The 13,464-nt window shown below is 37.8% G+C and overlaps 1 protein-coding gene across 11 annotated transcripts in view; it reads right to left on the bottom strand.

Annotated features, from left to right (window-relative positions):
* The window catches only part of TOR1AIP1 (torsin 1A interacting protein 1), a 37,823-nt gene that overhangs the window by 11,491 nt on the left and 12,868 nt on the right, over positions 1–13,464 (bottom strand). For 8 of the 11 annotated variants that reach the window (XM_028850972.2, XM_028850985.2, XM_028850967.2 and 5 more), the window contains 5 exons: positions 9,271–9,312; positions 7,752–7,838; positions 4,776–4,832; positions 1,014–1,055; positions 17–85 (listed from right to left, as the gene is read on the bottom strand). In XM_028850972.2, the coding sequence (XP_028706805.2) occupies positions 17–85; positions 1,014–1,055; positions 4,776–4,832; positions 7,752–7,838; positions 9,271–9,312 (297 nt within the window). The remainder of the gene's footprint in view (positions 1–16; positions 86–1,013; positions 1,056–4,775; positions 4,833–7,751; positions 7,839–9,270; positions 9,313–13,464) is intronic. The other 3 variants (XM_078001029.1, XM_028850990.2, XM_028850998.2) reach the window with 1 other exon arrangement.

Genomic DNA, 13,464 nt, shown 5'->3' with positions numbered 1-13,464 from the left:
AGCTTTATCTACTTACTTTGCATCCTAGTTCTTATTCTTGCAGTCTGGGGGGCCCATTCCTCAAGAGTTCTTTGATATCCTGAGCCTGAAGCAAATACATATATCAAAAGATAATTTCCCATACTTTGAAAGTTTATACCATATTCCAGTGCTATAAAATTAATCTATCAGAAAGACAAAATAAAAGAGGGGAAGAAAACAATAAAAGCAATAGTTTTATAAGTAAAAAATAATTTCAAAGGATCCTATCAGTGAGGATGAACCACTTCCTATAGCAAAGCAGGTAGCAAATAAATATATTATCACTCAGTATAAATTACTTGTGGTAAAATAGCCCTGAACACATTTCCACATCACAGAGTAATTATTACAGGTAGTACCAATCCGTGGTGAATTAAAAAGGTAAAGAGGGGTAAAATGACTTGAAATTTTATTACGACTTTTGTTAGGAGAATAAGGCAAGGTTAGAATTGATTGACTGAGGCTAGGCACGATGGTTTATGCCTGTAATCCCAGCACTTTGGCAGGCCGAGGTGGGCGGATCACGAGGTCAGGAGATCGAGACCATCCTGGCTGACATGGTGAAACCCCGTCTCTACTAAAAAAATACAAAAAACTAGCCGGGCGAGGTGGCGGGCGCCTGTAGTCCCAGCTACTCAGGAGGCTGAGGCAGGAGAATGGCGTGAACCCGGGAGGCAGAGCTTGCAGTGAGCCGAGATCTGGCCACTGCACTCCAGCCTGGGCGGCAGAGCGAGACTCCGTCTCAAAAAAAAAAAAAAAAAAAAAAAAAAAATTTAAAAAATTAGCCGGGCATGGTGGCGGGCGCCTGTAGTCCCAGCTACTCAGCAGGCTGAGGCAGGAGAATGGCGTGAACCCGGGAGGCGGAGCTTGCAGTGAGCCAAGATAGCACCACTGCACTCCAGCCTGGGCCACAGAGTAAGACCCTGCGTCAAAAAAAAAAAAAAAAAAAAAAATTGATTGACTGAAAAAAGAGCAGGCAACCAACTACTTACTCAGCACTGAAGGTTGCTTATCATGAGCTGTGAAGTTGCGACCTGAAACAGAAAACAGGGATGAGGTCATAGAATACTTGAAAATAACAACAAAAAACATGCTGCATAGACATTTTGCTTGTTTACTGTGGATACTAAAACAAACAACAAACAAAAAACATCAGTTCCAAGCATGTAAGTATATAAGTGTGTATATATATATATAAAAACCATGCATATACTATATATATATATATATAAAAGTGTATTTCTTTTCCCCTCATTTCTAAACTTCAAAATGTTTAGGAATTGGACAACAAGAAGGAGTCAGTTTTAGGATCAGTACCATCAAAACAATGATTACGTACAGTCAATGTGTATCAGCTATTGAGTATAATTTTGTTTAATTCTTGTTTTTTGAGACAGGGTCTGACTCTGTCACCCAGGCTGGAGTGCAGTGGTGCAATCTCAGCTCACTGCAACCCTCGCTTCCCGGGTTCAAGATATTCTCCTGCCTCAGCTTCCCAAATACTTGGGATGACAGGTGTGCACCACCACGCAAGACTAAATGTTTTGTATTTTTAGTAGAGACAGGGTTTCACCATGTTTGCCAGGGTGGTCTCAAACTCTTGACCTCAAATGATTTGCCTGCCTCGCCCTCCCAAAGTGCTGGGATTACAGGCATGAGCCACCGTGCCCAGCCAATTTTGCTTAATTCTTGTGTGGCAGATGCTATTGTTGTTCCCATTTTATAAATAAGGGAAAACCAGCCGGATGTGGTGGCTCATACCTGTAATCCCAGCACTTTGGGAGGCCAAGGTGGGCAGATCACAAGGTCGAGATCAAGACCATCCTGGCTAACATGGTGAAACCCTGTCTCTACTAAAAATACAAAAAAAAATTAGCCCGGCATGGTGGCGGGTGCCTGTAGTCCCAGCTACTCGGGAGGCTGAGGCAGGCAGGAATGTCGTGAACCCGGGAGGCGGAGCTTGCTGTGAGCCAAGATTGCGCCACTGCACTACAGCCTGGGCGACAGAGCGAGACTCTATGTCGAAAAAAAAAAGGGAAAACCAAAATTGGTAATTTTTCCAAAATTATATATCTAAAAGTAGTGGGGCCGATACACAAATCCAGGCAGTCCATATCATATACCACATACCATACCATAGAGAAATGGTATATACTATCTATGCAGATTTATGGACATTGCAAAGTAGCTATGAAGTAAAACATGCTACTTCAGGTTTTGAGGAGGTATTTAAGGATAACTGTAAAATGACACAATGGGATGACTAACAAATGGCACCTTTTAACAAGGTGAATTTTCAGATCTGCCCTGAGGAAATGAGTTACTCTTTGATGATAAATACAAGTATCCATTTACATTTATTTATTTTCAACTTTTTCTGAATACAAACATATGCTAGCTGTTTTAAAAAAGTGCCATTCTAGAAATGCGTAATTTAAAAATTCATGAACATCTATCTGTTAAGTATGTGCAAAACATTGAATGTAGAAATACTATGGTAAGTAAGACAGATATATATTCTCTCAGCTTTGTTTTCAGTCTATACTAAAAATACACTTTTTAAAAAGTGGATACATACCTTTTAATACTTTTTCATCAAATTCTAAGACATACTTTTTAAAAAATGCCCTCTGATCTACAGATGTATCTTTTAATTAATGGTATGGCACAGTTTAACTGGATGGTTTTTCTTTCTCATTGATACATAAAATCAATAGTATCTTAAAGTCAATGAAATACATCTTGATCACCTTTTCATTAGTATATATAACTCATTATATAAAACTCATTTTTCATTTCTAAATAGTATTTTTTTTTTTTTTGAGATGGAGTCTCACTCTGTCACCCAGGCTGGAGTGCAGTGGTGCGATCCCAGCTCATGGCAGCCGTCGCCTGTTGGGTTCAAGCGATTCTTGTACCTCAGCCTCCCAAGTAGCTGGGATTACAGGCACCTACCATCACACTTGGTTAATTTTTGTATTTTTAGCAGAGACGGGTTTCACCATGTTGGCCAGGCTGGTCTCAAACTCCTGGCCTCAAGTAATCCACCTGCCTCAGCCTCCCAGTGCTGGGATTACAGGTGTGAGCCACCGCCCCCAGCCTAAATAGTATCTCACCACATGGGTATAACATCATTTATACAGGTAGATACATTTAAGAGTTTCCAAAGATCAAAGATTTGGAGTAAAATAGGGCAAATACATAAAATAATTCAAAGAGTAATTTTCCACAACTGATTTTTTTCCAGCAGCTAATTCATTTTATGTCTCATTTTATAGTCATAAATCCAGAACCTACTAAAAATTAAAATGAAAAATATAAAATTGAATTCTATAAACACAATGATTATAAAACATATTTCCAAAGGCTTTTTCATTTTCTCTTTTTCTTGAGACGGAGTCTCACTCTGTCGCCCAGACTGGAATGCAGTGACGCAATCTCGACTCACTGCAAGCTCCGCCTCCTCCCGGGTTCAGGCCATTCTCCTGCCTCAGCCTCCCGAGTAGCTAGGACTACAGGTGTCTGCCACCATGCCCAGGTAATTTTTGTGTTTTCAGTAGAGATGGGGTTTCACCATGTTGGCCAGGATGGTCTCGGTCTCTTGACCTCATGATCTGCCTGCCTCAGCCTCCCAAAGTGCTGGGATTACAGGTGTGAGCCACCATGCCCGGCCTTCCAAAGGCTTTTTCTTAAGAAAAGAAAGTAATGTGGAAGGAATAAAAAAGTTCTTGAAGGTTTTTACATACAAAGATATTTTTGGTTAATAACTCAGATTTTGGGAGACTTGATTTAAAAATGTCCAAAGAAAAAAACAGTAGTACCAAAATAATAAAGGTGGCTGGGTGCAATGGTTCACACCTGCAATCCCAGCATCTTGGGAGGCTGATGTGGGAGGAATGCTTGCGCCCAAAAGTTTGAGACCACCCTGAGCAACACAGTGAGACTCCGTCTCTATAAAAAATTTAAAAATTAGTTGGGCATGGTGGCACATGCCTATAGTCTTAGCTACTCAGGAAGCTGAAGCAGGAGGATCCCTTGAACCCAGGAGTTCGAGGCTGCAGTGAACCATGATCGCACCACTACACTTGCCTGGGCAACAGAGCGAGAACCTATCTCAAAAAAAGAAAAAAGAAAAGAAAATAATAAAGTTAAAAAAAATGTCACCAATGATTCTTAAGCAAATCATTATTAGCATTTTGGTATATTACTTTCCAATCTTTTTTTGTTATATCTTCTCAATATTTGATCACAAAAATATTCAGTTGTAAGACTGAAATGAATATTTATATACCCATCACCGAGCTTGCCATTAACTTTTTATTACATGTGCTTTATCACTTATTCATTCATCCTTCCAAACTTTTACAACAGAGTTGAAATTGTACTAATATAAAATTTTATGTCCTTATTAGAATAAGTGCATATAAATAGGCTCAAACTACTACATTAGTCTGTTAAAATAAAAACAATCAACCCATTTATATTGCTAGCAAAGACATTCAACAAATCACAGGAAGCAGTAGTTCCTTTGCTTGTTTTTTAAATTCAAATTCAGGTTTGGATATAGAGAATAACAATTCCATAAGTGTCATAAGGTCAAGGGGTAGAGATATATTGGATAAGTTTTTTTTTTTTTAAGTATTCATTATTCCTCTTTTTCAATATTTACATTAAATTTCAAAAGAGGATCTTCAAAAATAGGAACAGCATTTGACCAAGCTCACAGGTAGAACTGTAAACACAGCTTTACTTACTTTGTGATGACTGCCAAAATGATTCTGTATATTGACTAGATGATCTGGTGGCTTTATCTAAAAAATAAAAAACAGTACACTACAAATAATATTCAACTTTTAAACTGCACATTTTATAAGACAACAGTGAGAAATTAATAAAAAGAGCAAAAATATTCAGATAACTCCCAGGTGGTTAAAAACTTGGATGCATAATTTATTTTAAAAAGTTTCTAGGCTGGGTGCAGTGGCTTTCACCTATAATCCCAGCACACTGGGAGGCTGAGGCAAGCGGATCACCTGAGGTTAGGAGTTCGAGACCAGCCTGGCCAACATGGTGAAACCCTGTCTCCACTAAAAATACAAAAATTATCTGGGCGTGGTGGCGCGTGCCTGTAATCCAAGCTACTTAGGAGGCTGAGAGCAGGAGAACTGCTTGAACCCGGGAGGCAGAGGTGCAGTGAGCCAAGATCACACCACTGTACTCCAGCCTGAGCGACAGAGTGAGACTCCATCTCAAAAAAAAAAAGGTTAAAAAAGTTTCTAAAGTATCACGTCACATCTAAAAAATTAGCTGATAATCACTTAAAAAATTGTTATGATATAGAACATGCCACAAGGTAATGAGATAATAAAACCTTTGAGTTGAGAAACATTTTGTAAGTTTACAACAGTGGATCATCTTGAAATCATCAGTATCCAGTTTTGCTTTAAATTTTTATTGCAAGTGGGCAATATTTTTGTATACTCTTTTTCTTTCTTTCTTCTTCTTCCTCTTTTTTTTTTTTTTTTTAAAGACATGGAGTCTCACGTTATTGCCCAGGCTGGTCTTGAACTGAAGGGATCCTCCTGCCTCAGCCTCCTCAGTATCTGGGACTATAGGTACCTATCACTATGCCTTGCTTTCAGTCTACTCTTCTTAAAAACATATAAAAGTAGAATTTTTATATGTTTTTAAGTAGAAAAGTTTCCATATAAAAGTAGAATTTATAACTAAATTAGTTTAAAAGTGATCAGGTTGCTGTTTTGGAAACAGCCACATTGACACAAAAAGGTGAAGTGGCCTTTTTTTTGTTTTTGTTTTTGAGATGGAGTCTCGCTCTGTCGCCCAGGCTGAAGTGCGATGGCATGATCACAGGACCTGGGGTTTATGTACTTCCAAATAGTTATGCTGGTAGCAATGGCAGCAAACTATTGGCTATATAAATGGTTTAATTAATCTCTGATTTTTAGAGCTTCATGTAACACGTATGAACACTAGTAATAGCACTTAGTGTCTACTATGTGCCAGGTAATGTTTTGCATATATGAATTAATTTAACACAACAATCCAGATGACGAGACTGAGGAACACAGAAGTTAAATAACTCTCTAAGGGCAAACAGCTAAAAAGTGAAGGAATGGAACCCAGGAATTCTGGTTAGACACTACCAGCGTGTTACAAATCTCCATTTCTATATCAAAAATACATAGGAAAAATGAGGAAGGGTGGGAAATACACAGAATGCCAAATGCCCATCAACTGGCTTATAATGCCAGGCATGGTGGCCCACACCTATAATCTCAGCACTTTGGGAGGATGAGGCAGGAGAATTGCTTAAGCCTGGGAGGTCGAGGCTGCAGTGAGCCATGGTCGCATCACTGTACTCAAACCTGGGTGATACAGCGAGATCCTGTCTCAAAAAAATAAAAAACAAAAACAAAACCAGGTTATGTACTTATTTTTATTTTATTTTGTTTTGTTTTTTTTGAGACGGAGTCTTGCTCTGTTGCCCAGGCTGGAGTGCAGTGGCGCAATCTCGGCTCACTGCAAGCTCCGCCTCCTGGGCTCATGCCATTCTCTTGCCTCAGCCTCCCGAGTAGCTGGGACTACCGGTGCCCGCCACCAGGTCTGGCTAATTTTTTTGTATTTTTAGTAGAGACGGGGTTTCATCGTGTTAACCAGGATGATCTCTATCTCCTGACCTTGTGATCCGCCTGCCTCAGCCTCCCAAAGTGCTGGGATTACAGATGTGAGCCACTGTGCCCAGCCTTATGTACTTATTTTTGAAGTGAAATGATGAAGTAAAGGATAGGAATTACAGGTCAGGCATGGTGGCTCACGCCTGTAATCCCAGCACTTTGGGAGGCAGAGGCAGGTGGATCACCTGAGGTCAGGAGTTTAAGACCAGCCTGGCCAACAAGGTGAAATCTCGTCTCTACTAAAAATACAAAAATTAGCCAGGTGTGGTGGTGCACACCTGTAATCCCAGCTACTCGGGGGGCTGAGGCAGGAGAATCACTTGAACTCGGGACGCAGAGGCTGCAGTGAGCCGATATCGCGCCACTGCACTCCAGCCTGGGTGACAGAGCGAGATTCCGCCTCAAAAAAAAAAAAAAAAGAATTGGAATTACAGAAATTTTAAGGAGGTGGTGAGGGGAAAGTGCAGGACTAAAGTATAAAATTACTCATTATTTACAGAGTTTACAAATTTGTTTAGCATTATCTTTTTTGTTCAACATTATCTTAAGCCTCAAACTGGTATTTTTCTCTCTTTAGTCTTTAGTCAACTCTTTCACTGAATGAACTTAAATTCACATAAACAATCAGAACTTGTTAATTAATAACTTGGTTTGAATTTGAAAATCCAGAGATAAAGGTAGTTATCTAATTAAATGAAAACTTCCTAAAAGTAACACTCCAGATAGTGTTGTCAGTTCCAATGGCAATGTGATTAGTTTCTCTATAAAATTCAAAAACAACAAATTCCTTTGAACACAAAAATATCTTATTTTCCACAAATATCAAAAAAAGCTAAAAGTGATTTGTTTAGATGTCATGACATATTATTAATCAGATCTATACATGAAATAATTAATTTTAATAAATAGTAAAAGAAAAATTCACTTTTTATGAAGTAGTAATAAAAATATGAAAGTTTTTTTTTAAAAAGCAAATTCATGGAATACCAAAGATAGTTCTATGAGAAGAGTCATATGTATATAAAGCAACGTTACCTCCAGATTCATCAGAATCCCTGGATCTGGCCTTAACAGTAGTGACACTGCTCTGAGAGCTGTCTTGATCATCTTCTTCAGTTTCTCCTAAAGAGAAGTAAACAATATACTAGTATACTCTTATTTTAATGCTCAAAAGATCTGAATTTTAAAAAAACAAGCAAGTAATTTAACATTAAGAGAAGGCTTTTAGGTTATCAGATACAGATCTGCTGTTTATCATGCTTATTATTTTGAATCCCAAAGTTCCAAATGAACTAAAATTTAGCTCAATTTGTGTTCTCTGGGGCACATAATACTTTCCTAAACAAATATTCACAGTAATATCTAAAAAACTATATTCTAAGCCTTTAATGTGGAGTCAAAAATGAACAGATGAGCATTAAACAGTGGAAAAAGTTTATGGGGAGGAAAACTACATATAATTAGTGTGTAGTTAAATTCAGATGTGTGTTTGTGTGTGTGTGTGTTGGTGGTGGAGGGGTAGTGTATACACACCTGCACACAAACATTCTATTATGCAGGTGACCACCCTCAGATTATGCTGGGCTTCAACAAAAACTAAATTTTACTCCTGTACTTTTCAAACATAAACTGATTATGAGAATTTGGAAAACTGATTTTTTTTTTTTTTTTTTTGAGACGGAGTCTCGCTCTGTCACCCAAGCTGGAGTGCAGTGGCTGGATCTCAGCTCACTGCAAGCTCCACCTCCCGGGTTCACGCCATTCTCCTGCCTCAGCCTCCCGAGTAGCTGGGACTACAGGCGTCCGCCACCTTGCCCGGCTAGTTTTTTGTATTTTTTTAGTAGAGACGGGGTTTCACCGTGTTAGCCAGGATGGTCTCGATCTCCTGACCTTGTGATCCGCCCGTCTCGGCCTCCCAAAGTGCTGGGATTACAGGCTTGAGCCACCGCGCCCGGCCGAAAACTGATTATTTTAATACCATAATAGCAAATATTACCTTTGCTTAAAATGAACCCAAATAGACAAAAGATGCTTAAAATGTAAGGCTGTCATCACTCATTCTATCTTTCCTATTATTTCTGCCCAGTTAACAGTTTAGATAAGCATGAATTTTTTTTCATGAAGAAAAATACATTATTTTCTGTTCTCACTTTTTAAAGAGATGGGGTCTCACTACGTTGCCCAGGCTGGAGTACAGTGGCTATTCACAGGTACAATCCCACTACTGATCAGCACGGGAGTTTTGACCTGGTCCGTTTCTGAACTGAATGGATTCACCCCTCTTTAGGCAACACGGTGGTCCCCCGCTCCCGGGAGGCCACCATATTGATGCCAAACTTAGTGCAGACACCCGGTCGGCATAGCACACTACAGATAGCCCAGAACTCCTGGACTCAAGTGATCCTCCTGCCTCAGCATCCTGAGTAGCTGGGACTATAGGCATGTGCCACAGTCCCCGGCTGTGTTCTCACTTCTTAAGTATCTATCAGAATGGCTTCTAATGTAAAGAAAAAGACTTCAAATATATATTGTATGATATTTAAAAATAAAATACCTTCTTCAGAGAAATTGACCTTCTGTTGGACACTGGTGGCTTCTAGAAGAGAAAAGCATACATCAAATATTAAACATATAACATCAAAAGTTAAAGCTTAGAAATAAACAAAAGCTTAGGAAAAAAAGTTAAAGCTTAGGAATAAAAAAAGCATCTCATTTAGGAAAATGAACGTAAGGACACATTAAATACATTCTTTTCCTGTTAAATCACTAAGAATTGGCCGGGGGTAGTGGCTCATGCCTATAATCCCAGCACTTTGGGAGGCCGAGGTGGGTGGATCACTTGAGGTCAGGAGTCTGAGACCAGCCTGGTCAACATGGTAAAACCCTGTCTCTACTAAAAATACAAAAATCAGCCAGGCGTGGTGGTGCATGCCAGCTACTCGGAAGGCTGAGGCAGGAGAACAGTTTGAACCTGGGAAACAGAGGTTGCAGTGAGCCGAGACTGCGCCACTGTACACCAGCCTGGGCGACACAGCAAGACTCTGTCTCAAAACAAACAAAAAAAGGAAATGAAGTGCTTGATTTTCCTTCAGTCACAGGTCTATTTTTACTCTAAAATGTAACCTTTGTATGCAAAAAAACATTAAATTCTACATTGAGAAATATTCTAGTGTGTATAGGTTTACTATATTCTCATTCTCTTATTTGCCAAATCCCCTGTACTCCCTTTAAAAACCAACTACACTAACTGGACTGATGAACCAGTTCTTTAGGGCACTGGTATATCCAAAGAGGAGGAAAGGTAAAGAAAATTCTCCTTCCAGCGGGTCCATGTACATCACTGTTTTCCAGAGCAACAGAGAATCTGAACAAAAATAAATAAGCAAAACACATCAAATAAACTTGGAACATAGTATTTTTACATGGACTATTGTGAAAGTAAAAAAAAAAAAAAGTGAGAAGTACCCAAAAGCAGGTATTGCACAATTGGGTTAAAATATCACTGAAGGATCATATGTAGAGAAGTAGCGTGATTTACACTTCTTCAACAAAACTCAGAATATTTCAGTTTTTAGCTCTACTAATTTTAACCTCAATTTTCTTATTAAAAGGGACAATAGCATTATGGAAAGCAAGTGCCAACACATTGTATGGTGAATTTGAAAATATTTCTTTTAAATCCATTTAATTAGATTAGTATAATACTAGTCAAGCTTTGAGTTCCACTGAAAAATACTTCCTCTTGTCAGTGGCAAGTGCAAATTAGTATCTGAAATATATTTGCCAGCATTTTTTAATTAAAAAAAAAAAAAAAACTAACCCAGAGAAAACTGCTGATAACACCATGTTACTCTTAAAGAGCTAGACTCTGGTGTATTAGGTACTATTTTGCTCTAGGTTCCTTAGGAACACTGTCCTTTCTTTTTCTCTTTTTTGAGGGAGAAAAAGGAAAAGTCAAAAAAAATTTTTTAATTTAAAATAAGAGATGGGGTTTCACATGATGACCAGGCTGGTCTCAAACTCCTGGCCTCAAGAAATCCTCCCATCTCCTAGCCTATAATCCCAGCACTTTGGTCTCTTAAAGTGCTGGGATTACAGCCATGAGCTACACAGCTGGCCAAAAATTTTTAACTAATATTTCCATTCTACAAAAAGGTATTGTTCTCTTTTTGAAGTTTTATTCTCGAAGTGCATAATTATTATAGTACTTCGTATTTTTGTACAGCAGTTTTACTTTGTTCATTTATGTAACTATTCACATAGCATGCAAATACAAGATGCTTTCTTAATAATCATATTTTTGTTATTATCTTAAAACGCTAAGTCCTTAATATTTGCATGATGCTATTTGGTTTTCAAAAAACCCTTCACGAATGTTATCTGATTCCCATCTTATCATAAGGGAAGATTTTCATAAGTAAGGTTCATAGATATCAAGTGACTTGTCTAAGGGTATAGGACTAATGTAATAATAAAAAAAGCTAGAAGACCACAGGCTCTTTTGACTTCCAGTCTATTACAATTCTGCCACCTCATCAGTCTTGTTCATAATAGCACATAATAAGCACTCAATAGTTTTTTGTTTGTTTTGAGACATGGTCTGGTTCTGTTGTCCAGGCTGAAGTGCAGTGGTGTGATCTTGGCTCACTGCAACCCCTACCTCCTAGGCTCAAGCCATCCTCCCACATCAGCCTCCCGAGTAGCTGTGACTACAGGCACATGTCACCATATCCTGCTAATATTTGTCCTTTTTGTAGAGACAGGGTTTTGTATGCCATGTTGCCCAGCTGGTCTCGAACTCTTGAGCTCAATAATCTGCCTGCCTCGGCCTCCCAAAATGCTGGCATTACAGGCATGAGCCACTGCGCTTGGTCAATTTTTTGAATAAATGAATAAAGAAAAGGCTGATAGCTGAACTTTTCCTAATATGAGAGGTTCCAACAAACTTCTAAGTGTAATTCATATAATACAGTAGGCTTTACTAAAGTCTCATTTATATTTCAGTGTTATGTTTTACATAGTTACTTTAAAAATTAGAAGGTAGACAAAACCTCTTTAACTACGGCTTAATGGATTTTAGAATCTATAATAATGGAAAGGATATGTTGGAGATTTACATCCATTTGTTGAGCTATCAGAACAGTATAGTACATAGTACAGTAGTATGACTAGTACAGTAATCCCTCCTTTTTTCATTTGATAGGCATGTTTTATCTGTGTACATTTGAAGATATGTTTTATTTCTGTCCACATTTGAAGCTCCAGGTCAATTTGTCTAGAGCCAATTCACTTAATATTTAATCCTCCATATACCAAGTTGCCTAAAATTCAGTCTGCTTTTTTCTATTTATCCATGTGTTATCTAATTAGCATGGATGGTTTAATAATTATTTTTTAGCCAGCTTACATAAGGGAGCTCCCCATTTGAAGTATCTAATAAATCATGGATTCTATCCATTTTTCAATACTTTTCAGACTTCTGGATTTAATCTAGTGACTAAAGATCGTGTTTTAGAATTCTATGTTCCTGACAATAAATATTTATCAATAGTATTCAAAACAGGAATAACTAGTTATGCAATGCTATCTTGATCCCATCACTAAAACCAAAAAAAGTACTATTTGGTGTTTTATAATCCAATAATATCTATGAATTAGATATCTTAAATAATAATAATCCCTGTAGATTTGAAGAATAATCATTACTGAATCAGGTTATCCATTGTTTTGGCTACAGATACATTTTAAAACATAGTTTTCATTTCAATCCCTGTAGATTTGAAGAATAATCATTACTGAATCAGGTTATCCATTGTTTTGGCTACAGATACATTTTAAAACATAGTTTTCATTCTGGTAAACAAAGCTCAAGAAACCCAAGCCTGCTATGATTTAAAATGTCATTCTAAAAATTATTTAATGTCTCAGATAAAGAATCATGGCTAGTGTGAGACTACTGTCTGTAATATAAAGGACTTTCTCATATTGCATGCTCTCTAAAGGTAAAATAATGTCTATTATAAAGCAAACTGTAGTATTTGCAAGTCTCCGTCCTCATCCTGCCTGCTATTCATCCCTCAAAATTCAATCCAAATGTCATTTCCAACTCATAAAGCTGCCTCAACCTCTTCCACTGAGTACGGTGCTTCTCGTCTAGGCTCCCACAGACATGTATCACTATTTAGCACTTTAAAAAAAATGATTTGTAAACTTGTTTTTCTTTTCCATTACCTCACATACATCTAAGAGGTAGAGGAAAAAAAAAAAAAAAAAAAAAAAACCGAATGGCTATTTATGAGCCTAGTATTTAGGTCAGTCACTGACATAAAGAAGGTGTTTAAAAATGTTTGGCCAGGCATGGTGGCTCATGCCTTGTAATCCCAGCACTTTGAGGTGGAGGCTGCAGTGAGCGGAGATCACGCTACTGCAACCCAGCCTGGGTGACAGAGTGAGACCCTGTCTCAAAAAAAAATTTAAAAATAAAAATGTTTGTTCCATGAATAAAATATATTTTATGATTACAGAATAAAGTCTGTGTAGTCTAGACTTTTACTAATATTTTTCATACTATGATTAATGTTACTTAGCAACTTAAGAAAAAGTCTAAAATTAGTGCTCAATAATTAGATTACCTGCAAAGTTTTAAACATTCTACCTGTTTTCCCCTTTTTACCCAAGCTGCAAATAATGGAAATAAATATTTAAGTGTGATCTGATGATGAATCAGTAGCTATGGCTACATAAGCTT

Source organism: Macaca mulatta, chromosome 1, assembly GCF_049350105.2.
Source record: "Macaca mulatta isolate MMU2019108-1 chromosome 1, T2T-MMU8v2.0, whole genome shotgun sequence".
Taxonomy (NCBI): Eukaryota; Metazoa; Chordata; class Mammalia; order Primates; family Cercopithecidae; genus Macaca; species Macaca mulatta.
The sequence above is the reverse complement of the archived record's forward strand: the minus strand, read 5'-3'. Positions and strand labels throughout refer to the sequence as shown.